The 21227-nt window shown below is 40.4% G+C and overlaps 1 protein-coding gene across 14 annotated transcripts in view; it reads right to left on the bottom strand.

Moving 5' to 3' along the window:
- The window catches only part of PPP1R9A (protein phosphatase 1 regulatory subunit 9A), a 249209-nt gene that overhangs the window by 68171 nt on the left and 159811 nt on the right, over window positions 1-21227 (bottom strand). For 10 of the 14 annotated variants that reach the window (XM_058678331.1, XM_058678330.1, XM_058678338.1 and 7 more), the window contains exons 6-7: window positions 14173-14308; window positions 9303-9368 (exon numbers count right to left, since the gene is read on the bottom strand). In XM_058678331.1, coding sequence (XP_058534314.1) covers window positions 9303-9368; window positions 14173-14308 — 202 coding nt within the window. The remainder of the gene's footprint in view (window positions 1-9302; window positions 9369-14172; window positions 14309-21227) is intronic. The other 4 variants (XM_058678341.1, XM_058678337.1, XM_058678339.1 and 1 more) reach the window with 1 other exon arrangement.

The raw sequence follows: 21227 nt of genomic DNA, 5'->3' as shown, positions 1-21227 counted from the left end.
ATCAGGTGTAGGATCACTAAGATTCCTGTTTTGATGTAGCCTTTGTGTTTGCTGCCTTCAGGCTCTTGGTGCCTCTAGTCATTGGTAATACCACCAACAAATGATTTCTTCCAAAATTCCCACCAGCTAGAATAAACATTTGCCTTGTCATTAATGTATTTTTCAATAGCTCAAACCTAAGATTTTTTTTCTTAAATTTTTCTACCAACTGTGGTAAGTGGTTCATAAATCAGCATTTGATTTTTTTTTATAGTACTTTTATGGACTACTTGGGCTTTTGTCACTTTTTTTGTACTGAAATGCCCCCTGTGATCCCTGGGTATCTGTGACCTTCTAACATTCCTTCTATGGGGAAATGAATTGGACCCAGTGACTCAGCGACTCCCCTCTAACAATCAGAATACAACAAAAATGATGGAATATGACTTCTGAGAATAGTTCACAAAAAGGATGGCAAGTTGGGACTCTCCTGTTGGCTTGTTTTTTTCTGTGTCCCTGTGCGTGTTCCCAAGCCCTTATTATTGGAAAACAAGCTGTGATAATGTGAGGGAACGAAGAGGCCCACGTTGCAAGGAACTGGTGTTTCTGGCCAACAGCCAGTAGGCAGGAGGCTGCCAACAGTCACATGAGGGAGCCTTGGGAAGTGGATCTTCTGAGTCCTGTGGACAGCTGCATCTAAGCTTGGACATGGATCATCTCCCAGTTGAGTAGTTAGATGACCACAGCTCTGGCTGATGCTGTATTTGCAGCCCTGGGAGAAATCTCAAGTTCGAGGCATCCAGCTAAATGGATTCACAGATACTGCAATGGATAAATATTGCCTATTTTAAGTTGCTAAGTTTCAGTGATAATTTGTTATACATAAATAGCAGGGGTGCTGTCATCATATATACAGGGGGGAAAATTAGGAAAACGGTTTGGGAACTGCCAGTGAGCAAAGGCTAGAAAAACCTTTTAAGAGTATATTAGAGTAAGCCTGAATTGCCTCAAACAGATTGTTAATGAAAGTCGTGAAAATGGAGAGGAGGGATTTGTTATGTGGCAGCAAGAAGCTTAACAGCATTATCACCTGCTCGAATAAGAAAGCAGAAAATGTTCCCAATGAACTGGGTGATACAGTAAGTACATTTCCAAACAAAGTGTCGAAGGTGCTACCTTATTTCCTTCATTTTGTACAGTAAAATGTAAGAGAAAAGTTCATAGTACCACAAAATAAAAAAGAAACCAAGATTAGATGTGTTTTAAAATCGTTTACAGACTTAAAGACTTAAGCAACAGCTTCCGAGCCAAGTTCAAATCCAGGTCACTGCCAGAAGAATATAGTCTAAAAATTAGGCAGAGAGTATGACCACAGAATCTTGTGAAGAATTCTGAGTTAGGATACCCAACATTTTTATAATGGTCAGTAAGCAAATCTGCCACTGTTCCAAAAGGAGACAGTTCTCTGTTTTCCAAGGATGTTCACTGTACAAATCAATCAAAAAAGATCTGCTGGGCCCAGCAGTAAGACAGCCATGGAGAAATTGTCTTCCAACAACAGCTGCCCACATTTCCACTCTGTCTTGACTTGTGGTGAATCTTCCCATAATGATAACAATCCCAGGGCCATGCTGATAAATGTGACTGAGAATGGTGAGGATAAAATTTATTCCGTCTATTCCACAGATACAATTATGCCCCATTATCAACAAGACTCCAAGCAGCTAAACATTCGCAACCTCTGGTATTGAGATAACCTATATTTCTAAGCTCCCATGCTCGGCAGGTTAAGCAAATTCCATAAACCACTAAGATCTACCTTAGAAACCCATGGGGTTTTGTGGTTTTCTCCCTAAGCTTCTCTGTGATCCTACTGCTGGGTCTAAAGTATTAACAGGTAAATCAAGATGTTTTAGCAACTGCATAGAGTTGGCTCAATTCATGGTCTACAGCGACTCTGTCATCCAGAACAGCCTTGGCAGTGGGTGGAGGTTGACCTGAATACTCCACAGTTCTGAGACTGTGTCATGGATCACATCACCTGATGTCAGGAGCAATTTTCTTATGAAAGGACTCCAACCACACTGCCCACAGAGTCCATACAAATAACAAGTGAGTTATCCTCCAGAGGAATCCCTCAGCTAATGCACGGTCACCTTATTTTGGAGAGACCAGGAAGATCTAATGTTGACAGCTAGTGGTGGACTTAAAATAGAATATAAGTAACTACATTTTCTAAAAAAGATTCTTCTTTAAAATATTCTTGAAATGGTTTCTTAGAACATCCTTGACATCTGTGGTACAGTTACATGAGCATCCCAAACAATTCAATCTGTTGCCATAGTTTACTTCCATAATTTGCCATTGGTAACTAAGCTGGTGGCCTGTAATTTCTAAGTAACAGGCCAAAGAGTTAGATCACTGGCCACAATATAAAAGCAGTTTATTATATATAAATAAAGTCAAGGGGGCACAGTATTGACCAGAGCTTCTGAGTATGGTCTGCCTAGTGACTGTGTCATGTTTTGGGTCTTCTAGCTGGTGCTGAGGATGAAAATCCTGATAGATTACATTAAATAATTTAACTGAACACCAGTGAACCCAGCCTGGGTGTTTTTAAAAACAACAATAAACCCATGAACCAAGGATGCCACTAAGCTAGAGGTGTAGCTTCTGGAGGCAGAATGGCAGGCAACACTTTTTCCAGACAGTAAAGGATGTTTAAGTCCCAGGAGCTAGGTCTGCAGCTTCCTGGTATCTGTTGCTTCCATCTGACAAACAAGGTTTGTTACCTGTGAGTTCAAGCCATCCTGCTGGCCAGGACTTGAAGCTGACTCCTCTCCCACCAAGAACATGCAGCCAGAGACTCACAATGGTCAGAGATTGGTTTTCAATATTAATTTAGCAACATATTGATACCTAACTTTTGGAGAAGAGGTGCTTTTGGTGAATAATAAGCTATTACTGTGGTATTACTGTGCTGGGAAATGGCCTGGACACTGTGGCATCAATTGGTGCCTGAAAAAGACTGTGAGTTTGCTGCCTCCTCCTCGGATGCTATCATGTCTGTACTCACTGTCATGTCCCACTGTTGCTGCTCTACTGTGGCAACCTCAGAACGGAGCATCTCCGCTAACCCTAAGGGAACACAGCCTGGAACACATCAAGTCCACCACACATTTAGCAGTGCAGGCCACAAAGGGTTCCATCTATGAGGTCACTTAAGTCCTGCTTCTCACTGTGAGCCCCACCATCTCTGTACATCTTTCCCACCATGATACGAGGTAAAGTCCTGCATTATGAGCAAGTATCCACACAACCAAGATGTTAACGTATCTTCTCCCCAAAGTTTCATGGCATTCTCAAGGGGTTCACCACTAGCCATTTTTCTCCTTAAAACAGCTGAGGCAGAGAGGGGAGGTAGCATCTGAAGTGTGGAGGCTGAGAGCAGCTGTGAGCCACTACCAGGCATATTGCCTTTAGTTCTGAGAAGTGTATATTTTAATCTAACTTGCAGTGTTAATAGTCCACCCAGTGTAGTATATAACGTAGGCCACCATTACCAACACTCCCTGTTTAGCTGACTCAGTGGACACAGCTTTTACACCCAAGGCAGGGATTTAGTTATAGAGTCTGTCTTAATTTGAAACCCTCACTAGCCCATTGTCAGAACATCTCTTCAAACCAAGTTTTAACAAAAGGGATAGTGCGGTTTTCCAGGATGATAAACTCGATGCTAAAATGATTGAGATTATTTGGGGAAGTTTTTCATTCTCCAGTGGGTTACCTTCATCAGCATTAACGAACCCAATGCAAGGCAGTCAGTTTCCAAACACTTGCAGAGTTTGTCAGTTTTAGAGAAGGTCCTTTATAACATAAAGATTTGAAAAAGAACCCAGAACCAAAGTTAGGACTGTCGAAGTGGAAGACACCTTTACAGAACTGTTCCCCAAGAATTAGACAACCAGAGGAAAATGTCCAGCTGAATTGTTGATTTCAAGTCTTCGTATTTCTTAAACATGTTTCGTATTGCCCTAGCTTCTTACGCTACAGAAAGACAATTTAAAAAAATTTTTCCTTGCCAAAAAAAAAAAAAATGAAATCAGAAACCTCAAACTCATGCTTTTATTTTCAATGCCCAAAGCTAAAAGGATTCTTTTACGCTGTGATTACTGAGCCTTCTTGTAGGTTATCCTAAAAATGCAACTAATTGAATTCTTAACCATTTAGGTTTATAGGTTCTACAGTAAAATGGCAAACTTCTTGCAAGTATGGAACATATTTTCTATGAGTCAATATACTTAATTCAATTTCTGTTTGTAAGTTTACCTACAAAGAGGTAAAATGCCAGTGCCTGTAAGTGTCTGATATACATTTTTCTCTACGTGGGGAGAGAACCAATGATCCCTCATTTTCCCACTGAGACCCAGAACTAAACAGTCAACAGACCAAAGTAGATCTCTGTAATTCAAATGTCACACTGCATTTCCAACTGGCAGTTTTCTGTGAGTTTCATTTTGCTTGCCAAGAAAACAATGAAACACTTATTCTGAAGTCACAGGAACTGTGGGAAAAGAGTGAGAAATTTGTATTTCCCCGAATTTCTAATTTGTAAAGGAAAATGAGGGCACTGAGGGACCATGTGTTACTACTGTGGCAATGATGGCTGATCATGCAACTAACTACATTTTGGCCATGGCAGTGTATTTAAGTAAAAATGGACTCATTTGATTATAAAATGGTATCAGATCACCAAGAAATCACTGAATTAAAGAATTTAAGGCACATAAAAATTTAAAAGTAAATTCAACAAGAATGTCTATGGGGCTGCCTTCCCATGGAATCGATTCCCTAGTATCCCATTGTCAGAGGGGTTGAGCTAACTGCCCACCATCCAGTCTGCCGGTGTGGGAGAGGCAAACAGATGGGCAGCAGGGGTTCCGTCCCAGCAGTTCTGGTTTATTTGGGAAATGCAGACTCTTATACGGAACAGCAATCAGCCTCAGGCCAGGAATCCCAGGAGAGGAGAATTAGGAGCCAGTTGTCATCAGCAGGACTGTGAAAATCACCTCCCACAGGCGAGGGGCAGGTGAGCACGCACTGCTCTCAAGCACGGAAATGGCCCCTGGCCAATCAGTCTTTCTTTAAAACAACCCGATCCCCGCCATGGTTCATGCCCAGGGCTCTTCTGTTGGTCGCCATCTTGCGACTTAGTGACTTTATTTGCCCTTATGCCCCACAAATGTCACTGATGACATTTCTATCGACAGTTTATCTATTACTGATAAATAAAGTCTCAGTCTTATAATTATCTCCTGGATAGATAAACCCAGTCATTTCTTCACATGGTTATCCTATAGTTGGTGCCATCAATACTTGCGTGTGTGCACTCGCGTGCACACACACACACACACACACACACACACACACACAGCAAGTGCAGGCTTTCTCATTTACTGGATTACTTCCCAAATGCCCACAGGGCTACAACTGGGATAGGGTCAAGCCAGGAGCCAGGGATTCAATCCAGATCTGCCTCATGGATGCCAGGAATCCAATTATTTCAGTCATTATTAATTCCTCCCAGGGTATGCATTAGCAAGATGCTGGAGTCAAGGGCCAGAGATATGAATTAAATATTCTTGTATGGGACATAGGCATCTTAACTGCTGGGCTATAGATCAACCTCAGAAATTCCAACCTGCAAAGTGTTTGCAATACCAGGATTCAAAGGCCTTAGTGTTTCTGGTAGCTATATGCTAGACTCTGAGTGCTGACTGTCCCTAGCCCATTCCCACTAACTGCATTTGGTCTTAGGCCTGCTGCAACAGGAGGGCCAAGGCTAGGCAAACTGTTCTAAAGAAATGTTATGAGAGGGCCCGGCGGCGTGGCCTAGCGGCTAAAGTCCTCGCCTTGAAAGCCCCGGGATCCCATATGGGCGCCGGTTCTAATCCCGGCAGCTCCACTTCCCATCCAGCTCCCTGCTTGTGGCCTGGGAAAGCAGTCGAGGACGGCCCAAAGCTTTGGGACACTGCACCCACGTGGGAGACCCGGAAGAGGTTCCTGGTTCCCGGCTTCGGATCGGCGCGCACCGGCCCGTTGCGGCTCACTTGGGGAGTGAAACATCGGATGGAAGATCTTCCTGTCTGTCTCTCCTCCTCTCTGTATATCCGGCTTTCCAATAACAATAAAATCTTAAAAAAAAAAAAAAAAAAAAAAAAGAAATGTTATGAGAGTTTCAGATCAAGTGAAGAGTAAAACACAGAATTTTTAAGTCATCTGAGATGTAACTATATCACACGCATTTAATATCCACATATCTGCTAAACATAAAACCATGTACATGGTCAATCTTACATATTATTAAGAACTTGGTGGGCACAAAGACCACTGGTGAAGTAGCAAAAATCATGAATCATGTAACCACCAAGGAATGAACAACTGATTTCAAGACAAGGAACAGCGCTGCTGTATTTTTCACTGCAGTTCTCTGGGGGTACATTCACAGCTCCTTAGGAGCCAGGACTCTAACTCAGGTGGCAGTTTTGCCATCCTGAGTCACACTAGCTGTAGCTGGAAGTGAGCAGGGCCTCTGCTAACCTGGCTGTTCAGCCTTGAATGTGTTTCTATGAGTGAAGGCTGTTATGAGTTAATACACTGGAAACGAGACAGTCCTCTTGGCCTAGAATACTTTAGAAAAGTTTAGAACCTTTTGACTCTTCTGCTCCTAAAAAGAAATGGTATAAATGTGAGTTCTCAAGTTGTCACTTCAACAGCCCCGGAGACTGAAGAAGCATGCAGGATGCATGTATATATTTTTTCTGGCCATACATGTGAAGGATTTTTGTGCAGTGCAATAGAAAATTTAGTTACTCCAGAAAATAGATGTGGTGAGTAAACTTTAGCCCACAGACAGGTATCCATTCTGGGGGCTGAGGACAGAATCCTTCCCTTGGCTCTAATCTCTAGACCTACCAGGTTGATAACCTTGTTGTTCTGTAGCATTCTTCCCTCACTGTCTCAGGCCATGGCTTCAATTCAGTTTCATTCACATTTAACTTTTCTCTTTAATTCTCATTGTCCCTACTTGTGCCTGATTCAGTTCCATTCAATTTATTGGCTTCTTTGGATTTTCCCAGGGTATCCATCCCTATGTGTACTAAACAGCAACCAGCCATTGAAACAAGGAAGACATTACAGATCAATGAGCGGAGAGAAGGCTTTGTAGGGGAGAAGGAATCCACACAGAATCTTGCAAGGTAACTAAGTGAGCTCACAGGGCACTGAAGACTTACTGGAGTGCATGCCTTTCAAGGAAGAGAAATGCGAACGGCTTTCATGGGGAAACCAGAGCATGCATAACCCATGGAAAAGTGTGATGCCCAGATTATAGCAGTTCCTCTTTTATTGCTTCTTTTAGCATTTTAGAGATTTTTGGTAAGGGATTATATTCAGGTTATAAAATATAAATGCTGTTGCTGCAACATCTCTTGCACATAGAACATTCTGTAACTTATTAAGAGAGAAAATTGTTCTAGCTTAGTTGTAGGGAGTTATTCTTCTAGAGGAATTTAACAGCATGGAAGAATTGAATTGATACAGTACATCAGGTATTTTATACCTAGCTCATGTATAAACAATATCATAATGTGGCAGCTGAAAAGACATGAACAGGAAAAGGTGCTTAACTCACTTAACATTTAGGTAATGAAGAAATTTATCTGTAAAAAGATGACATTGGGAGCCATCATTGTGGCTCAGCAAGGTAAGCCACCACCTGTGACACCAGGCATCCCATAATAGTGTCAGCTGGAGTCCTGGCTGTTTCAGTCCTGCTCCAGTTCCCTGCTAATGGTCTTGGGAAAGCAGTGGAGGATGGCCCGAGTGCTCGAGCCACTGCCTTTCCATATGGGACACCTGGAAAAAGTAACTGGCTCCTGGTTAAAGCCAGGTCCAGCCCCAGTCATTATGGTTGTTCAGAGTGCAAACTAGCAGATAAAAAATTTCTCTCTCTCTCTTCTTCCTTTCTTCCCATTGCAACTTTGTTTTTCAAATAAACAAACATATATTTTTTAAAGATGATGTTGGTGAGGAGGAGGCTCCCATTTTAATTTTCATCTCTCCTTGGCGCTATCAACCTTTCAGTCTGTAGTCACTATAACAAATAAAAATGCATCTTATTTTTGAAAAAAACAAATGGGAAGGGAACACAAGCATTGTGGATTAAGCTGCCACTGGCAAGGTCCACATCCCAGAGCAGAGTGCCTGGCTCAAGTCCCAGCTTTTCCTTTTCTGATCCTCCTTCTGCTAGTGCTGCCTAGCATACAGTGGATGAAGACTCGGACACTCAGGTGGGAGACGTAGACAGTGATCTGGGCTCCTGGCTCCAGGGTGCCCCATCTTGGCTGCCGAGGGCCTTCTGGTAGTGAACCAGAGGATAGGAAAGCATGCACACTCTCTCTATGCCTTTCGAGTATATAAAAATAAAAGCCACCTCCTGGGGACAGTGTGTACCTGTGCAGGTCTGTGTACACTGCCTAGGCCGGATCAAGCTTAGATGTTAAGCTCAGTGTTTTTGAAGGATCTTAAGGTTCTAGACGTCAGTGGGGATTATAAACCACAGGATGGAGTGATGTGTAATGACCTGTGGGTTCAAACCACTCTAGGGCCTGTGAACTTGCTGCTGAACGGGCTTCTGCCTCTGTTTGCTGGCAGGTTCCTTGTGTCAACAAAAGCCAAATGCCACTTGCACAGACCTGATCTCCATTTTCAACACCATTATCTCTGGTTTTGGCAACTAATGCTGGCATCATAATACTGTTTTAGACATTTGGATGTGATCACTATATAGATCATGCAGGTAAATACTGTTTTAGTCAGACATATGCAGTTAGTGTTCGGGAAAACTAAGAGCTCTATACCACCCCCCCATGCTTTTATTAAAAGATACTGGATTCTAGAATAGTGTAAATCTTCACATATATTGCCATTATGTAAACATTATATAACCCTGATGATAGATGTATATTTTTTCCTCTTTCATTTGAATCACAAAGCTCTGAAGGTGTTAGGGGTTAAAAACATCCAAGGAGAAACATTAGGAAGTGAGTCCAAGTTGCAGAAGCCATGCCTAAAACATGTGCTATGCTTCGGAATTAAATAGTATTTTTTCAAATTATTCCTTTGAAATTATTATTCAACACAAAATATGTGTTCTATAGAAATGCCTCAGAAAACCCAGATAGTTCATAAAACACACAGATTTTTTAACTTCACATACGAAGATGGTACAGATAAGCATTATTTTCTACCAAGAAACAAACCTTCATGAAACAGTTGTTATTGTTATTGCAGTTGCCAGACACTCCTTGCATTTCAGCCACAGTGTTCTAAAATGTTGACAAAAAAAAAAAATTAAAGGCGGCTTTGTACGCTCCACAAAAGAGGGGGATAATGATGAGGATAGAGGATGCTATGACCACAACACCACCATCAAGTGTTAAGATATCATGGCTTTGCCTAGGTAAAAATGCCCCCACTCTGGGGGCACTCTACTAATACACAAAATCAAAATGTACAAAATACACAAAGCAAAATCTACTCTGATGATTGAATGAGCATCATTAAAAGCTTACCATAATACCTGCAAACTCTTGCTCATAGAGTATGAACTGCTTCTAACCAGGAATGGTAAAACATCTTGAGTCAATGTCAGTGCTATCCTTCTAATCTTTTTCATACACAACTTACATTTTGTAAGCTACTTAATAATACTTTGGGCAAACCACAGCTTCTATTATAGCTTTGATTCCAATTATTATACATGTTCATATAGACAGTGACTCTTGTCAGTGTTCAGTACTTTCAAAGATTCTAAAAAAACAATTCTATCAGACTGTTAGGATGCTATTAATATCCAGTAATGAAAATAAGTTATTTCAGGAAGATTAAATTGTATTTTCAAAGAAGTAGTTTTGGTTTCCAGAACAGTGATGAACCTTGCTATGAACTGTGCTCCCCAAAATGTAAATATCACCTGTATTCTAAGAATTGCAATAATAATCATGTTTTAATAGGATACTTAAGGAAAGCAAATAATCATAACTGCAGAAGCGTCATTTCCATAACATATCTAAATGGGGACAGTACCATTTTACACTGTATCTACAGTTTGAGCAAACATGGTTTCTAATTGCATAATACCCTAGAATGGAAAAGACTCACAAACTAGCAATACAAAATGGACAGCAAAATCTCCTCTTCTTGCTTGTAATAGGCTAAACACTGACCACTGCAAAGTAATCCAGATTAGATGCTATTAAAAATTCTAGTTGGAAAATTTACCGTACTCCCAGGATTTCATGGGAAAGTGCTAACTGCCTGGGAGGTTTGTGAAATCCTCCATAGCGAACTCTCAGCTTGTTAGAGAGAAAAGAACAAGAAAAACAAATGGACAAGAACTCTGGTAAGTCCAGAAATGCAATCACTAGTTATAGGTATACCTGGATGTGAATTAAGAATTCTTCCAATTGCTTACATTTGCATGCCCTTGCTGTCTCACCAAAATCCTCCATTTTACTCTTCAGCCTTTAAGCAGAGCCATTTTAACTTTACTTTGAAATCAGTGTTTAAAAGAGTGGACAAAAACAGGAATGCAAATTAAAATGGAATTGGCTGTTTGTTGATTTTAAGCTCTTCCAGCTTAAACATTTAGAGGATAAAAAAAAAAATAAAAGCAGAAATTTAAGTAAGACTTAAAGATTATCTAAGTATTTCAGATTCTTGGAGAATATGACTTGAAATTTCCCCATTTCCTGGATCATTAAAACAGAACTAACTAAGTGCAAGCTGTGCGTAACCAACCATAATTCCTAAATACAGGTGGGATCAAAAGCCACTGTACATTCACAGCTTCAGGATGCATAACTGGCATGGCACTGGATGCCACACAGCCAATCCCAGCAAACAACTCTCTGTGTCAAAATGACAAGCTCCATGTTCATGTGCATCTCGAGTGATCTGATCAAACACAGAAGCCAGCAGATGATGCCAATGGAAGGGTAGGCTCTGGAATCAGTTGGAAGAACTTGGCTCCTGTATCTACTAAGAGATTTCCCTGACTGATTTAAGGAATGTCACGGGATGGCATATAAAGGGGGATGAAGGGTGGGGAATTCTAACTTTGAAATCGTCAGATAATTCTATAAATTAGAAGCAGAGTGAAAAGCCATGTAATTGAGTATGCACATGCAAGGCCTGTTTTAACAAAGATAGGCGAGTCAATAGACTGTTCAATTACATATGAAATTAACTCAATTATTCAAGGACCATTTATCCATTGATTATCCAATATTGGTTCTTCTCATTTCCTCTGTGCCTCTTGGAAATTTTACTTTTCATTAACAGAAAGAAAGATAGTAAACAGAAAAATAGTGAGATAACAGTCCAATCAATTTAATAATATTTGTTGACACTATTTTTAAAAAAGAATTATTTGAATCGAGTGATACTTTAATAATAATAATAATAATAATAATAATTCACTGGAATGACTTCCCATTGCAGAGCTCTTGTCTCTTTTATGCACAAAGTGCTACTGGTTGGTCTTTCCTGGGTATGCTTTGGTGAAGTAGTGTATGACACATGAGACAGGGAGGAAATATAAATCAAAGAGGCACATGAGACAGGCGAGGAAAATGGTCCTAAAACTTTTCACTAAGGAAGGTTACTTACAGTAATGCAGTAGTAAGCATCTGACTTCTATTTCCACAACTTGGAAGGAAAAAAAAATTGCTTGACTCAAGGATAAGCCCTCTTTTATAAAATATTTTTAAACTCAATTTCTCTTCCATACAGACATGATACTTACAGAATGCTACCTACAGTGAAGTAAATTATTCATTTCCTTAATATTAGAAATACAGAAGAAATTTCATTTCATTAATGTTAGAAATATGGAAAAGAGTAACAGAACCTAAGTATTGCAAGAAGCAATAACCCACCAAAGAATACCCCTAACATCTGTCACTGTGTAGTATGTGTGTGTGTGTGCACCTGAATACAGCCAGACCCATTTAAGTGCCAAGGTGCTGTGAAGTCTGGGCCCGAGAGACAGGAAGATTCCATTTACAACCTAACTCAACTCCTAGCTTGAGCACTAGAAAGTAACTTGGTTTCTGAGTTTCCAAAATGGAAAAAAGAATGATTCTTCCTGTTGCTTTCACAATTAAATTATAAATGAAGTCATGGAGAAAGGGCACCTTGGAAAGTACCTGTTACTGAATATTTACATATTCTTACCCTTGACAATACTTGTTCAGATGACAACGAACTCTACTGTCATTACAAAAAGAGATGCTTCTCCCACTCCCCTCCAATCAAACAACTTTCACTGGGTGTTTGATAAGTTTCTAAGTATAAATATTGAATAACAATTTCTTACCATTTACTTAGTTTATAAAGGTATAGGAAAATCACTTGTGCACACATGTATCTGAGTATATTAAGTTTGCATGCATATATTTCCTTTTTTTCCCACAAAGCACCGATGGATTGAATTGAAAACTTTTGGGGATGAAGGCAATAAATTCTCCGAAATAACTGGAGGAAGCTTGTGATATATGATGGAACATTCAGTTGGGAATCCTTAAGGATCGGATTGTCTTGTTGTGTCTTGTTTCATGATCATGGAATGCTGGAGGCTGGGAGGGACTCAGAGGTCAGCCAGCCCCTGTGCTTGAATGCCAAGGGCGTTGAAGAACAGAGACCAGAGGACCTTGGCCTCCTTTCTCCCAGCCCATGGGTGTCAACGTTCCCTGGTGATTCAGAGCTGAACTCTTTCCAGCAGGGTGAAGAGGTGAAAACCGAACCTACAGAGAATGACTCTACAATCCTAAACCAGGAGGCAAGTTCAAATATTTGAAGAAATGGTCTTTAAGCTTCAAAATCTAAGATAAAAAACCTTTCATAAGCAGTGTCTTAGTGCAATGAGAAAATACTCACCATTTCAATGGGACTATGCAAGTAAAACACCAACTAAAGTAAGGAGACAAATTCATTCATTTAAAAAGCTTTTTAAAGTTGTTTGTCTTTGGTAAAAAGTTACGTGGTACATCACTTCTAATTTTCTACTATAATAAAAGTAGAATACATCCTCACTACAATATAAACACATAAAAGCTATTCATGTTTTTGAGTTCAAACTTTCCAGGTTAAAAAACATAAAAAATAGGAATACTCATTAATTTTATCCATGCTACAGCTGAAAGACAAACATAAGTTCTGGAAAAATAATAGATTAGGAATTGAACAATGATTCACTGTATTTATATCAACCGGTGTAAAGAAAAATATTTGCTTTCCCTAAATATTTACTAGTTTATGGAATATGAAATACTACAACTAAAGTGTTGCTCTTGACATGCCAATATGAAACATGTGCGTGTTTAGATGTGTTTATAATAAAGTGTGTTGTCCCATGATATCCATGCACATTTGGCACTGACATTAGAAACAGACCAGCATCTGCATCGCATTACAACACACAAGGGGTCCAGAGAGCCGTTTTCACTTGGGGTTAGCTTCTATTCATTTACTTCATCTTTTACAGAGAGCAGGATGTAAAATTATTCCAATATGTATCCACTCTATAGAACATGTGATGGTGGGAAAGCTTTGTTCTGCATTATGTTACCACAGATCATAGCTAACAGATCCAAGGAACTTTCTCTTCCTAGGGGGCGGAAAAAAAAAAAAGCACACCTCTGGAAACACTCAGTTAAGCTTTAGTACCTCTCTGTGTATGTCTGTGCATGTGGGGGTGTTTTTCCACTTAAAATGTTTACTGATTTTAAAATTACATACTCTTGTACAACATTTGGAAAAAGGTTGAGAAAATATAAAGCACAGTGAGAAAAATCACCTTATTCCAACAATAAAGACAGCCATTAATTCATCTGCTGGTATTTCTGCCCTCTTCTGTTTCTGTGAATTTCTTTCTAAAAGTGCCACTGTTACAAGACAAGGTGGATTGGTTTCCACAGTCTCCAGAGAGGACACTAGGAGTTCAATCTTAAGTCACTATCAGATGCAAGTAGTATTTCTTATCCACAAGGTTCAATTCAAGTTCAGTGTAGATACATAATCCTTAAGGAACTGCAAGGAACCTGCCAGGTTGTATCAGGAGCTCCCTACCTCGTCATCGTCAGCGTCGTATTGGGCGTAGTGCTGCTCCAGCAGCTCTCTCTGGCGCCTCTCCTGCTCCAGTGTCTGGCTGATGAGCTGGGCAACCTCACTGACTTGTCCTGGTTTTTCCCGTCCAATAACAAACCTGTAGACAGGTTAAATTAGATGAACAGTTTAAGACTTTCCAGTAGTATAGAGTACTAAAGAAAGATGTATAGACCTTCACAGGGACCCACAGAGACCCAAAACTGCCTGTGACTCGGGCATCCTTGGCTTCTGATGCAGCTTCCGGCTACTGCACCTGAGAAGGTAACAGATGATGACCTGTGGATGCGGGGGCCTGCCATCCACAAGGCAGACCCGGGTGGGGTTGCAGGCTCCTGGCTTCCACTCAGCCATTTGGACAATCCAATCAGTGGATGGAAGAGTTCTCTTTCTTCATGTCTCTGTGTGTATCCTTCTTTCTCTGTCCATCCAGCTTTCCATAAACATACGTTCTGTTCTAAAAATGGGTGGAACCACCTATGTACGTCAACTGGTGTGTATGGGTACAAGGAAAAATCAGCTGAACAACTAAAGTTACACTTACAGACACTGCTCATGGGTAAAAAGAAAGGGAAAAATAACAGACTTCCAAAAAATGAATGCTTTGGAACAAGCCTTAACAGATGCAATCCATTCTACAGCATGTTACAGGGTTTACAAAATGGAACTAAACTCTCAACTTTTGCAGTTAATGATGTTGGTGTGGTAATGTCCTCTAACAGAGAACTGGAGGTGAAGCACGACACAGGAGGTTGGATACATAGAGGGATCCTGCCCGTTAAGTCACTGCCACCTTGGAGATGGGAGAAAGGAGACAGAGGTGGTATTTCTGCTTTTCAAATGAAAAGCTAACAAAACAGGAGATTATGGGTTAATTCTCTCTTGATAAAAAGGATAGTAAGGGAGTCTGGAGACATGGAAAGGAAAATGAGAGGTATCTGCCTGTTGAAGGATGTCTAAAGGGAAGGCTAAAGAAAAAGATTCTGATTTAGTGAGAGCTATACCACTTGCTCAATAGATTAATATTCACTTTTTAACATCTTTTCCTTTTCACATTAATCATGTGGTTTTATTTTCTAATACAATAGTTTGTCTCTAGGGGAAGTTCTCTAAATACACACCCCTTTTCTTAGTGGGATCTTGGTGTAATGCTGCTTCTACCCTTGACACTTCCCTCCAATTACCATAATGTTGCTACATCTGGTAAACAGCAAACTAATTATTTCATTAATTCATCATTTTCTGCCCAAGTCACATTAAAGGTCAAAATCCTTATGCCTAGATGTTAGTAATTAATTGCCATTTTAGAAATCTTTTGCTAACATTTCTGGCAGGACCTAACTTTAACATTAAAGTTTGGAGGCTTGCTCATTCTTTTGAAGTATGTTTCTTTGGAGTTCAATGATACAAAAAAAAAATCATTGATGATATAATTCATCTTACTTGTTCAGGTAAAACTTAAGGCACAATACAACAAATCTATTTTAAATGCACAGCTCAGTAAATGTGACAAATCCACAGCACCAGTGAGGAGATGGGCATTTCCATCCACCCCAAGCAAGTCTTCACATCCCGTCCAGGGTACCACTCTTGGGCTTAGACAATGTTCAGTAAGTTCACTGCTGCTTTGATCTGGATGATGCGCTAGCTAGATAAGAATTAGGGAGTAGGGTTTACTGCACACACTGTTCCAATGACCTCTTAATGGATCATGGTCTAGAAAACAGAGCAAGGGTTCATTTAATTCTTTTTCAGTCAGCCACTACAAATGACTACTATAAAATGCTACAATCTGAAAACTGTCACTTCAATTGCTACTGACGTACAGATGCATTATTCACATGATTAAAATGAATTTTAAAAACGCTGAAAGATACAATGAGAAAGTCATTAAAGACAAGTCTCCTAATTTAGTGACCGTAGCAGCGGACGTTTCTGCAGAATTGTGATTTCATACCTTAAACATTACCTCCAGCTGAATTCATTATCTATATGGTAGAATAAGCCAGCTAAACAGAAATATATATTATATATATGTATATGTATATATATATAATTATGTTCTGCTTTGATTCACTAGTGCATGACATTGATTTCTTTCTTTTGTTTTTCTGAATGAAAATGTAAATTTCGGGCAGGAGCTGTGCAGACAACGACGGGCCCTCACGTCCCACACCAGAGTGCTAGTTGTGACTGGGCTGCTGTTTCTAATACAGCTACCTGCTGGCACGCCTGGGAAGCAGTAGGTGACAGCCCAACGCCTTGAGTCCCTCCTGTCTATGCTGGAGTCCCCTGTGAAATTCCTGTACCTTGGTTTCAGGTTGGCCCAATCCTGGAGGTTGCAGCCATTTTTGGCATTAACCAGCAGATGCAGGATCCCTTTGTATGTCTCTTTTTTTTTTTTTTTACATTTTTCTAGTTTACTGTAGCTTTTTTTAAAAATTATTTATTATTTAACTTCATTAATTACATTGTATTATGTGACACAGTTACATAGATACTTGGGTTCTCCCCACCCCTCCCCAAACCCTCCCACCATGGTGGATTCCTCCACCTAGTTGCATAACCACAGCTCAAGTTCAGTTGAGATTCCCCCATTGCAAGCATATACCAAACATAGAGTCCAGCATCTTATTGTCCAGTCAAGTTCAACGGCTTCTTAGGTACCCTTTGTATGTCTCTTACTCTTTCTTTATCACTCTACTTTTGTAATAGAGATATTAAAAAAGAAGAAGAAGAAAGACAGAAAAAGAAAAGCAAGTCACAGTTAGTGACCAGGTGACAGGGTGCAGCTGGTTAATCAACAGCTGAGCTACTGGCACCCGCCTCACAGTGCCGACTGTAGTACCAGCTGCCCTGCTTTCAGCATAGCTTCCCACTACTGTTCCTGGAGAGACAGCAGATGACACTTGTGTACCTGAGCCCCCGTCAGCCGCGTGGCAGACCCTGACAGAGTTCCTGGCTCCTGGCGTCAGCACGGCCCAAGGTGGCGGTCATTTGTGCAGTGAAGCACTGAGTCCAACATGCCCCTCTTGCTCCTGTTGCACATAGAGGGATCTTTTTAAAAGTTTATTTGGATGCAAAATTTCAATATTCCTTATAATTTATGAAGTACTAGAAAATGCTCTGATATGTGTATGTACTGGGAAATGACAACCAGGGTAAACATATTTATCACCTCAAATATTCCTTTATGATTAAAAAAAATTGAAAATCCTCTCTTTTAGCCTCTTCACATTTTCTTTAGAGAGAATAAAGCACACTGTCATTGTACACAATTGCACCACGGTGTAGCACAATGCCAGAATTTGCAGTCCATATAGCTTAGCACCTGTTAAACCACATCCTCTCACACTGTTCTACACCCTGTGGGAACCAGCATCCTAAGGCCCAGAAGGAAATACTTTCACATGTTTTTCTGAATAGGCTAATAATAATGTCTTTTTTTTTTAAGTAGACAGCATCAAACTTATATATTGCTAGGAAAATACTTTGATTATATCTGCTTTTTAAAAAAAGACAAAGCTCTTCCACCTGCTTCATTATCAACAATAGAGAATTACCATTATGCTTTACAAATTAATCACAGCAATTTTGACACCTTTAGAAATTTTATTTGTGAGTGGGAGCTAGACAGAGGGAGAGAGCGAGTGAGCGTGGTTCAACTCCCCAAACGCCTGCCTACACAGTAGGAAGTAGACAGAGGCCAGGACCGAGAGCTGAGGACTGAAGCCAGGTCTTTCACAGGGGCCGTGCTAATTTAATGATTTTTCTCCTCCCTGCTGCCTTCCACAGTTCTGTATTAGCAGCAAGTTGGATGAAGACAGAGCCAGAAATGCAACCTGGGTATTGCTAAGTTGGATGCAGCTGGAGGGAAAAACTTGTTTCCCTATAATACTTTTTTTAAAAAATCAATTTTATTAAGATCAGACTCATATACAATGAAATCCACCAATCTAAGTGGTAGGATATGATGAATTTCTAGTAAACATACATAATGTATCTCTGTGTGACTTTTACATGGAACATTCTTATTCCCTCAATTCCTTGCCTCCAACTGTGGTTCTGCATAATCGCAGATCTACTTTCCATCACTGTGGTGTGGAATTTTCTATAATTTGATATAAATGGAATCACGGAGAACAAAGGCTTCAGTGTCTGGCTCCTCTCACCTCCCCACAATTGATTTGAGAGTCATAGATGGTGTTAGACCCGTTGGCAGCTCATCCTTTGTATGGCTGAGAAAATGTTTCATTGTGCAGGATACTGATACAATTTGAGTATTCATTTATCAGTTAGGAGACATCTGGGTTGTTTCCAGTTTCTATTATGACTAAAGCTCCTATAAGCATACGAGTATGAGTCGTTGTGTAGATATGTTTTTATCACCGCTGAGTAAATAGCAAAGTGGAATTGCTGGCTGGAATGATAAGTGAATGTTTCACTTGGTAAGAACCTGCCAAATTCATCTGCAAAGTGGCTGCACTTCTCTGCATTCAGCAAGAAACGAACGTTAGTCATTCCCCACATTCAGCATCGCATAGTGTCATCAGCCTTTTCACTTGGAGTCTTTCTAATAGTAACTTTTTGTGGATTTAAATGGCTTAACACTAACAATTAATAAAACAGGCATCCATACCCTTCACTATTTATTTTTCATAAACTGTCTCTGAGTTCCATGTTTTAATAAAGTTCACTCTATACCTTATCATAAGATAACTGTAATAACCTTATCTGAATCCTTCATATATTCTGTATGAAACATTTTTAAGGGCATCATTTTTAAACAGATGTTTTATTTTGGTGCACTTTATCATTTTCCTTCTCACACTTTTTTGTGTTCTAAATAAAATGGCTGATGAACCCAACATCACAAAGAGTCTTACTTCTTTTCTAGCATTTGAACCCGTGAGCAGTGGCAGGTCTGCGGCTCTCTGCAGGAGGTCTCTGTTTGTTTGTTTTATGTTAATGGGGCTTCCCAATTTTCCCAGCACCATTCCCTAGAAGACTGTGATTTCTTCCTTCGGCCTTGATGCTTCTGTAAAACATTCAGTTCTTGACATTTCTGCATCTCTACCTTCCAACTCCACTTTAGTCTATTAATCTCTATTTCTGTCTTCATGCCTAACGAAAATTGCCTTGACGAGCACAGCTTCAGAGAGTGAGGGTCATCCAACTCCATCAGTTTATGAAACAATCACATCTACAAAATGATTTCATTGGACTTACATTTACTCTGAACAAAATGAAGATATTAACAATTTTGAGTATTCTGATTCATGGACATGTTCAATTGCTTTGCTGATTTGTCTATATTTTCTCAGCAATGTTTCATTGCTTCAGGTATAGCAGTAATCAACAGGTTACTTTTATCCTTAAGTATTCAACTTTGAAAAAAAGATTTGTGCCCAGCGTGGTAGCCTAGTGGCTGAAGTCCTTGCCTTGCACGCATGGGATCCCATATGGGTGCTTATTCTAATCTTTAAATAAAAAGATGTGTTTATTATTACTTTTTTACTGGAAAGTCAGATCTACAGAGAGAGGGAGACACAAACAGAAAAATCTTTCATCCACGGGCTCATTCTCCAAGTGGCTGCAATGGCCGGAGCTGAGCCACTCCAAAGCCAGGAGCCAGGAGCCTCTTCCAGGCCTCCCATGCAGGTGCAGGGTCCCAAGGTTTTGGGAGTTCCTGGACTACCCTCCCAGGCCATGAGCAGGGATCCAGAAGGGAAGTGGAGTAGCTAGGACACAAACTGGGTCCTCATGGGATTCTGGTGCATACAAAGCAAGGAATCTAGCCACTAGAAAACCACACTGGGCCCAAGTATTCAATTTTTTTTTTTTAAAGATTTATTCATTTTATTACAGCCAGATATACAACAGAGGAGGAGAGACAGAGAGGAAGATCCTCCGTCCGATGACCCACTCCCCAAGTGAGCCGCAACGGGCCAATGTGCGCCGATCCGAAGCCGGGAACCTGGAACCTCCTCTGGGTCTCCCACGCAGGTGCAGGGCCCCAATGCATTGGCCGTCCTCAACTGCTTTCCCAGGCCACAAGCAGGGAGCTGGATGGGAAGTGGAGCCGCCGGGATTAGAACCGGCGCCCATATGGGATCCTGGGGCTTTCAAGGCGAGGACTCTAGCCGCTAGGCCACGCCGCCGGGCCAAGTATTCAATTTTTATAAGATCATAATGCTACTGTAGTAGGAACTTAAATTTTTTTTCCAGTTGTCAGATGTTTGCATACCCGTCTTATCTCCTGTTGCCCTGCAGGAGTGCCTCATCTGCTTTGTCTTTTAGACTCCTCAGCATTTTCTACATAGAAGAGCACACAATCTGACCAGAGGAACTTTCCTTCTTTTTATTTCCAATTCCTGTGTCAATAATTAATTCTGATTCATAGTGGAAGAGGTGAAGACATACATATCTGCATGGGTTGAGGTGAAAGTGATCACACCCGCTCTTTGATCACAACGGATGATTTTCGCTGTAAGTTTCATGTAGTGCTTTCCTCAAATACAACAAGTTCCCTTTTATTTCAAGTTCTGTTTCTGTTTTTAAATCTACATTTGTCCAGATGAGAAAATGATTTTTCTCTTTTATTGTGTTAGTTTGGAAAATCCCTTACTTTGATAAATAAACATTAAGCTAACCATTGCATTCCAGAGACAAACATCCCGTATCTGGGATTTATCATTCAATTTGGATTTCTTTCTCTCCCTCCGTAAGGACTACTACATATTGCTGTGTAACAATCTTCATTTTGATGTCTCTGTAATCAAGTTGGACTTCTAACTTGTGCTTTCTCTGATTTCAGATCTAACAATTTGATTATTATTATCTTTTACATTTAGTTATTTATTTGGAAAGCAGAGCAGCAAAGAGGGAGAGAAACTCCCCCTAATGGCTGCAATAGCCAGGAGCCAATAACTCCACGCAGGTCCCCTCTTTGGGCGGCAGGGGCCCCGGCACTTGGGGCGTCCTTTGTGGCTTTCCCAGGGGCATGCACAGGGACTGCA

The sequence above is a fragment of the Ochotona princeps genome, chromosome 20, assembly GCF_030435755.1.
Source record: "Ochotona princeps isolate mOchPri1 chromosome 20, mOchPri1.hap1, whole genome shotgun sequence".
NCBI classification, from domain to species: domain Eukaryota; kingdom Metazoa; phylum Chordata; class Mammalia; order Lagomorpha; family Ochotonidae; genus Ochotona; species Ochotona princeps.
The sequence above is the reverse complement of the archived record's forward strand: the minus strand, read 5'-3'. Positions and strand labels throughout refer to the sequence as shown.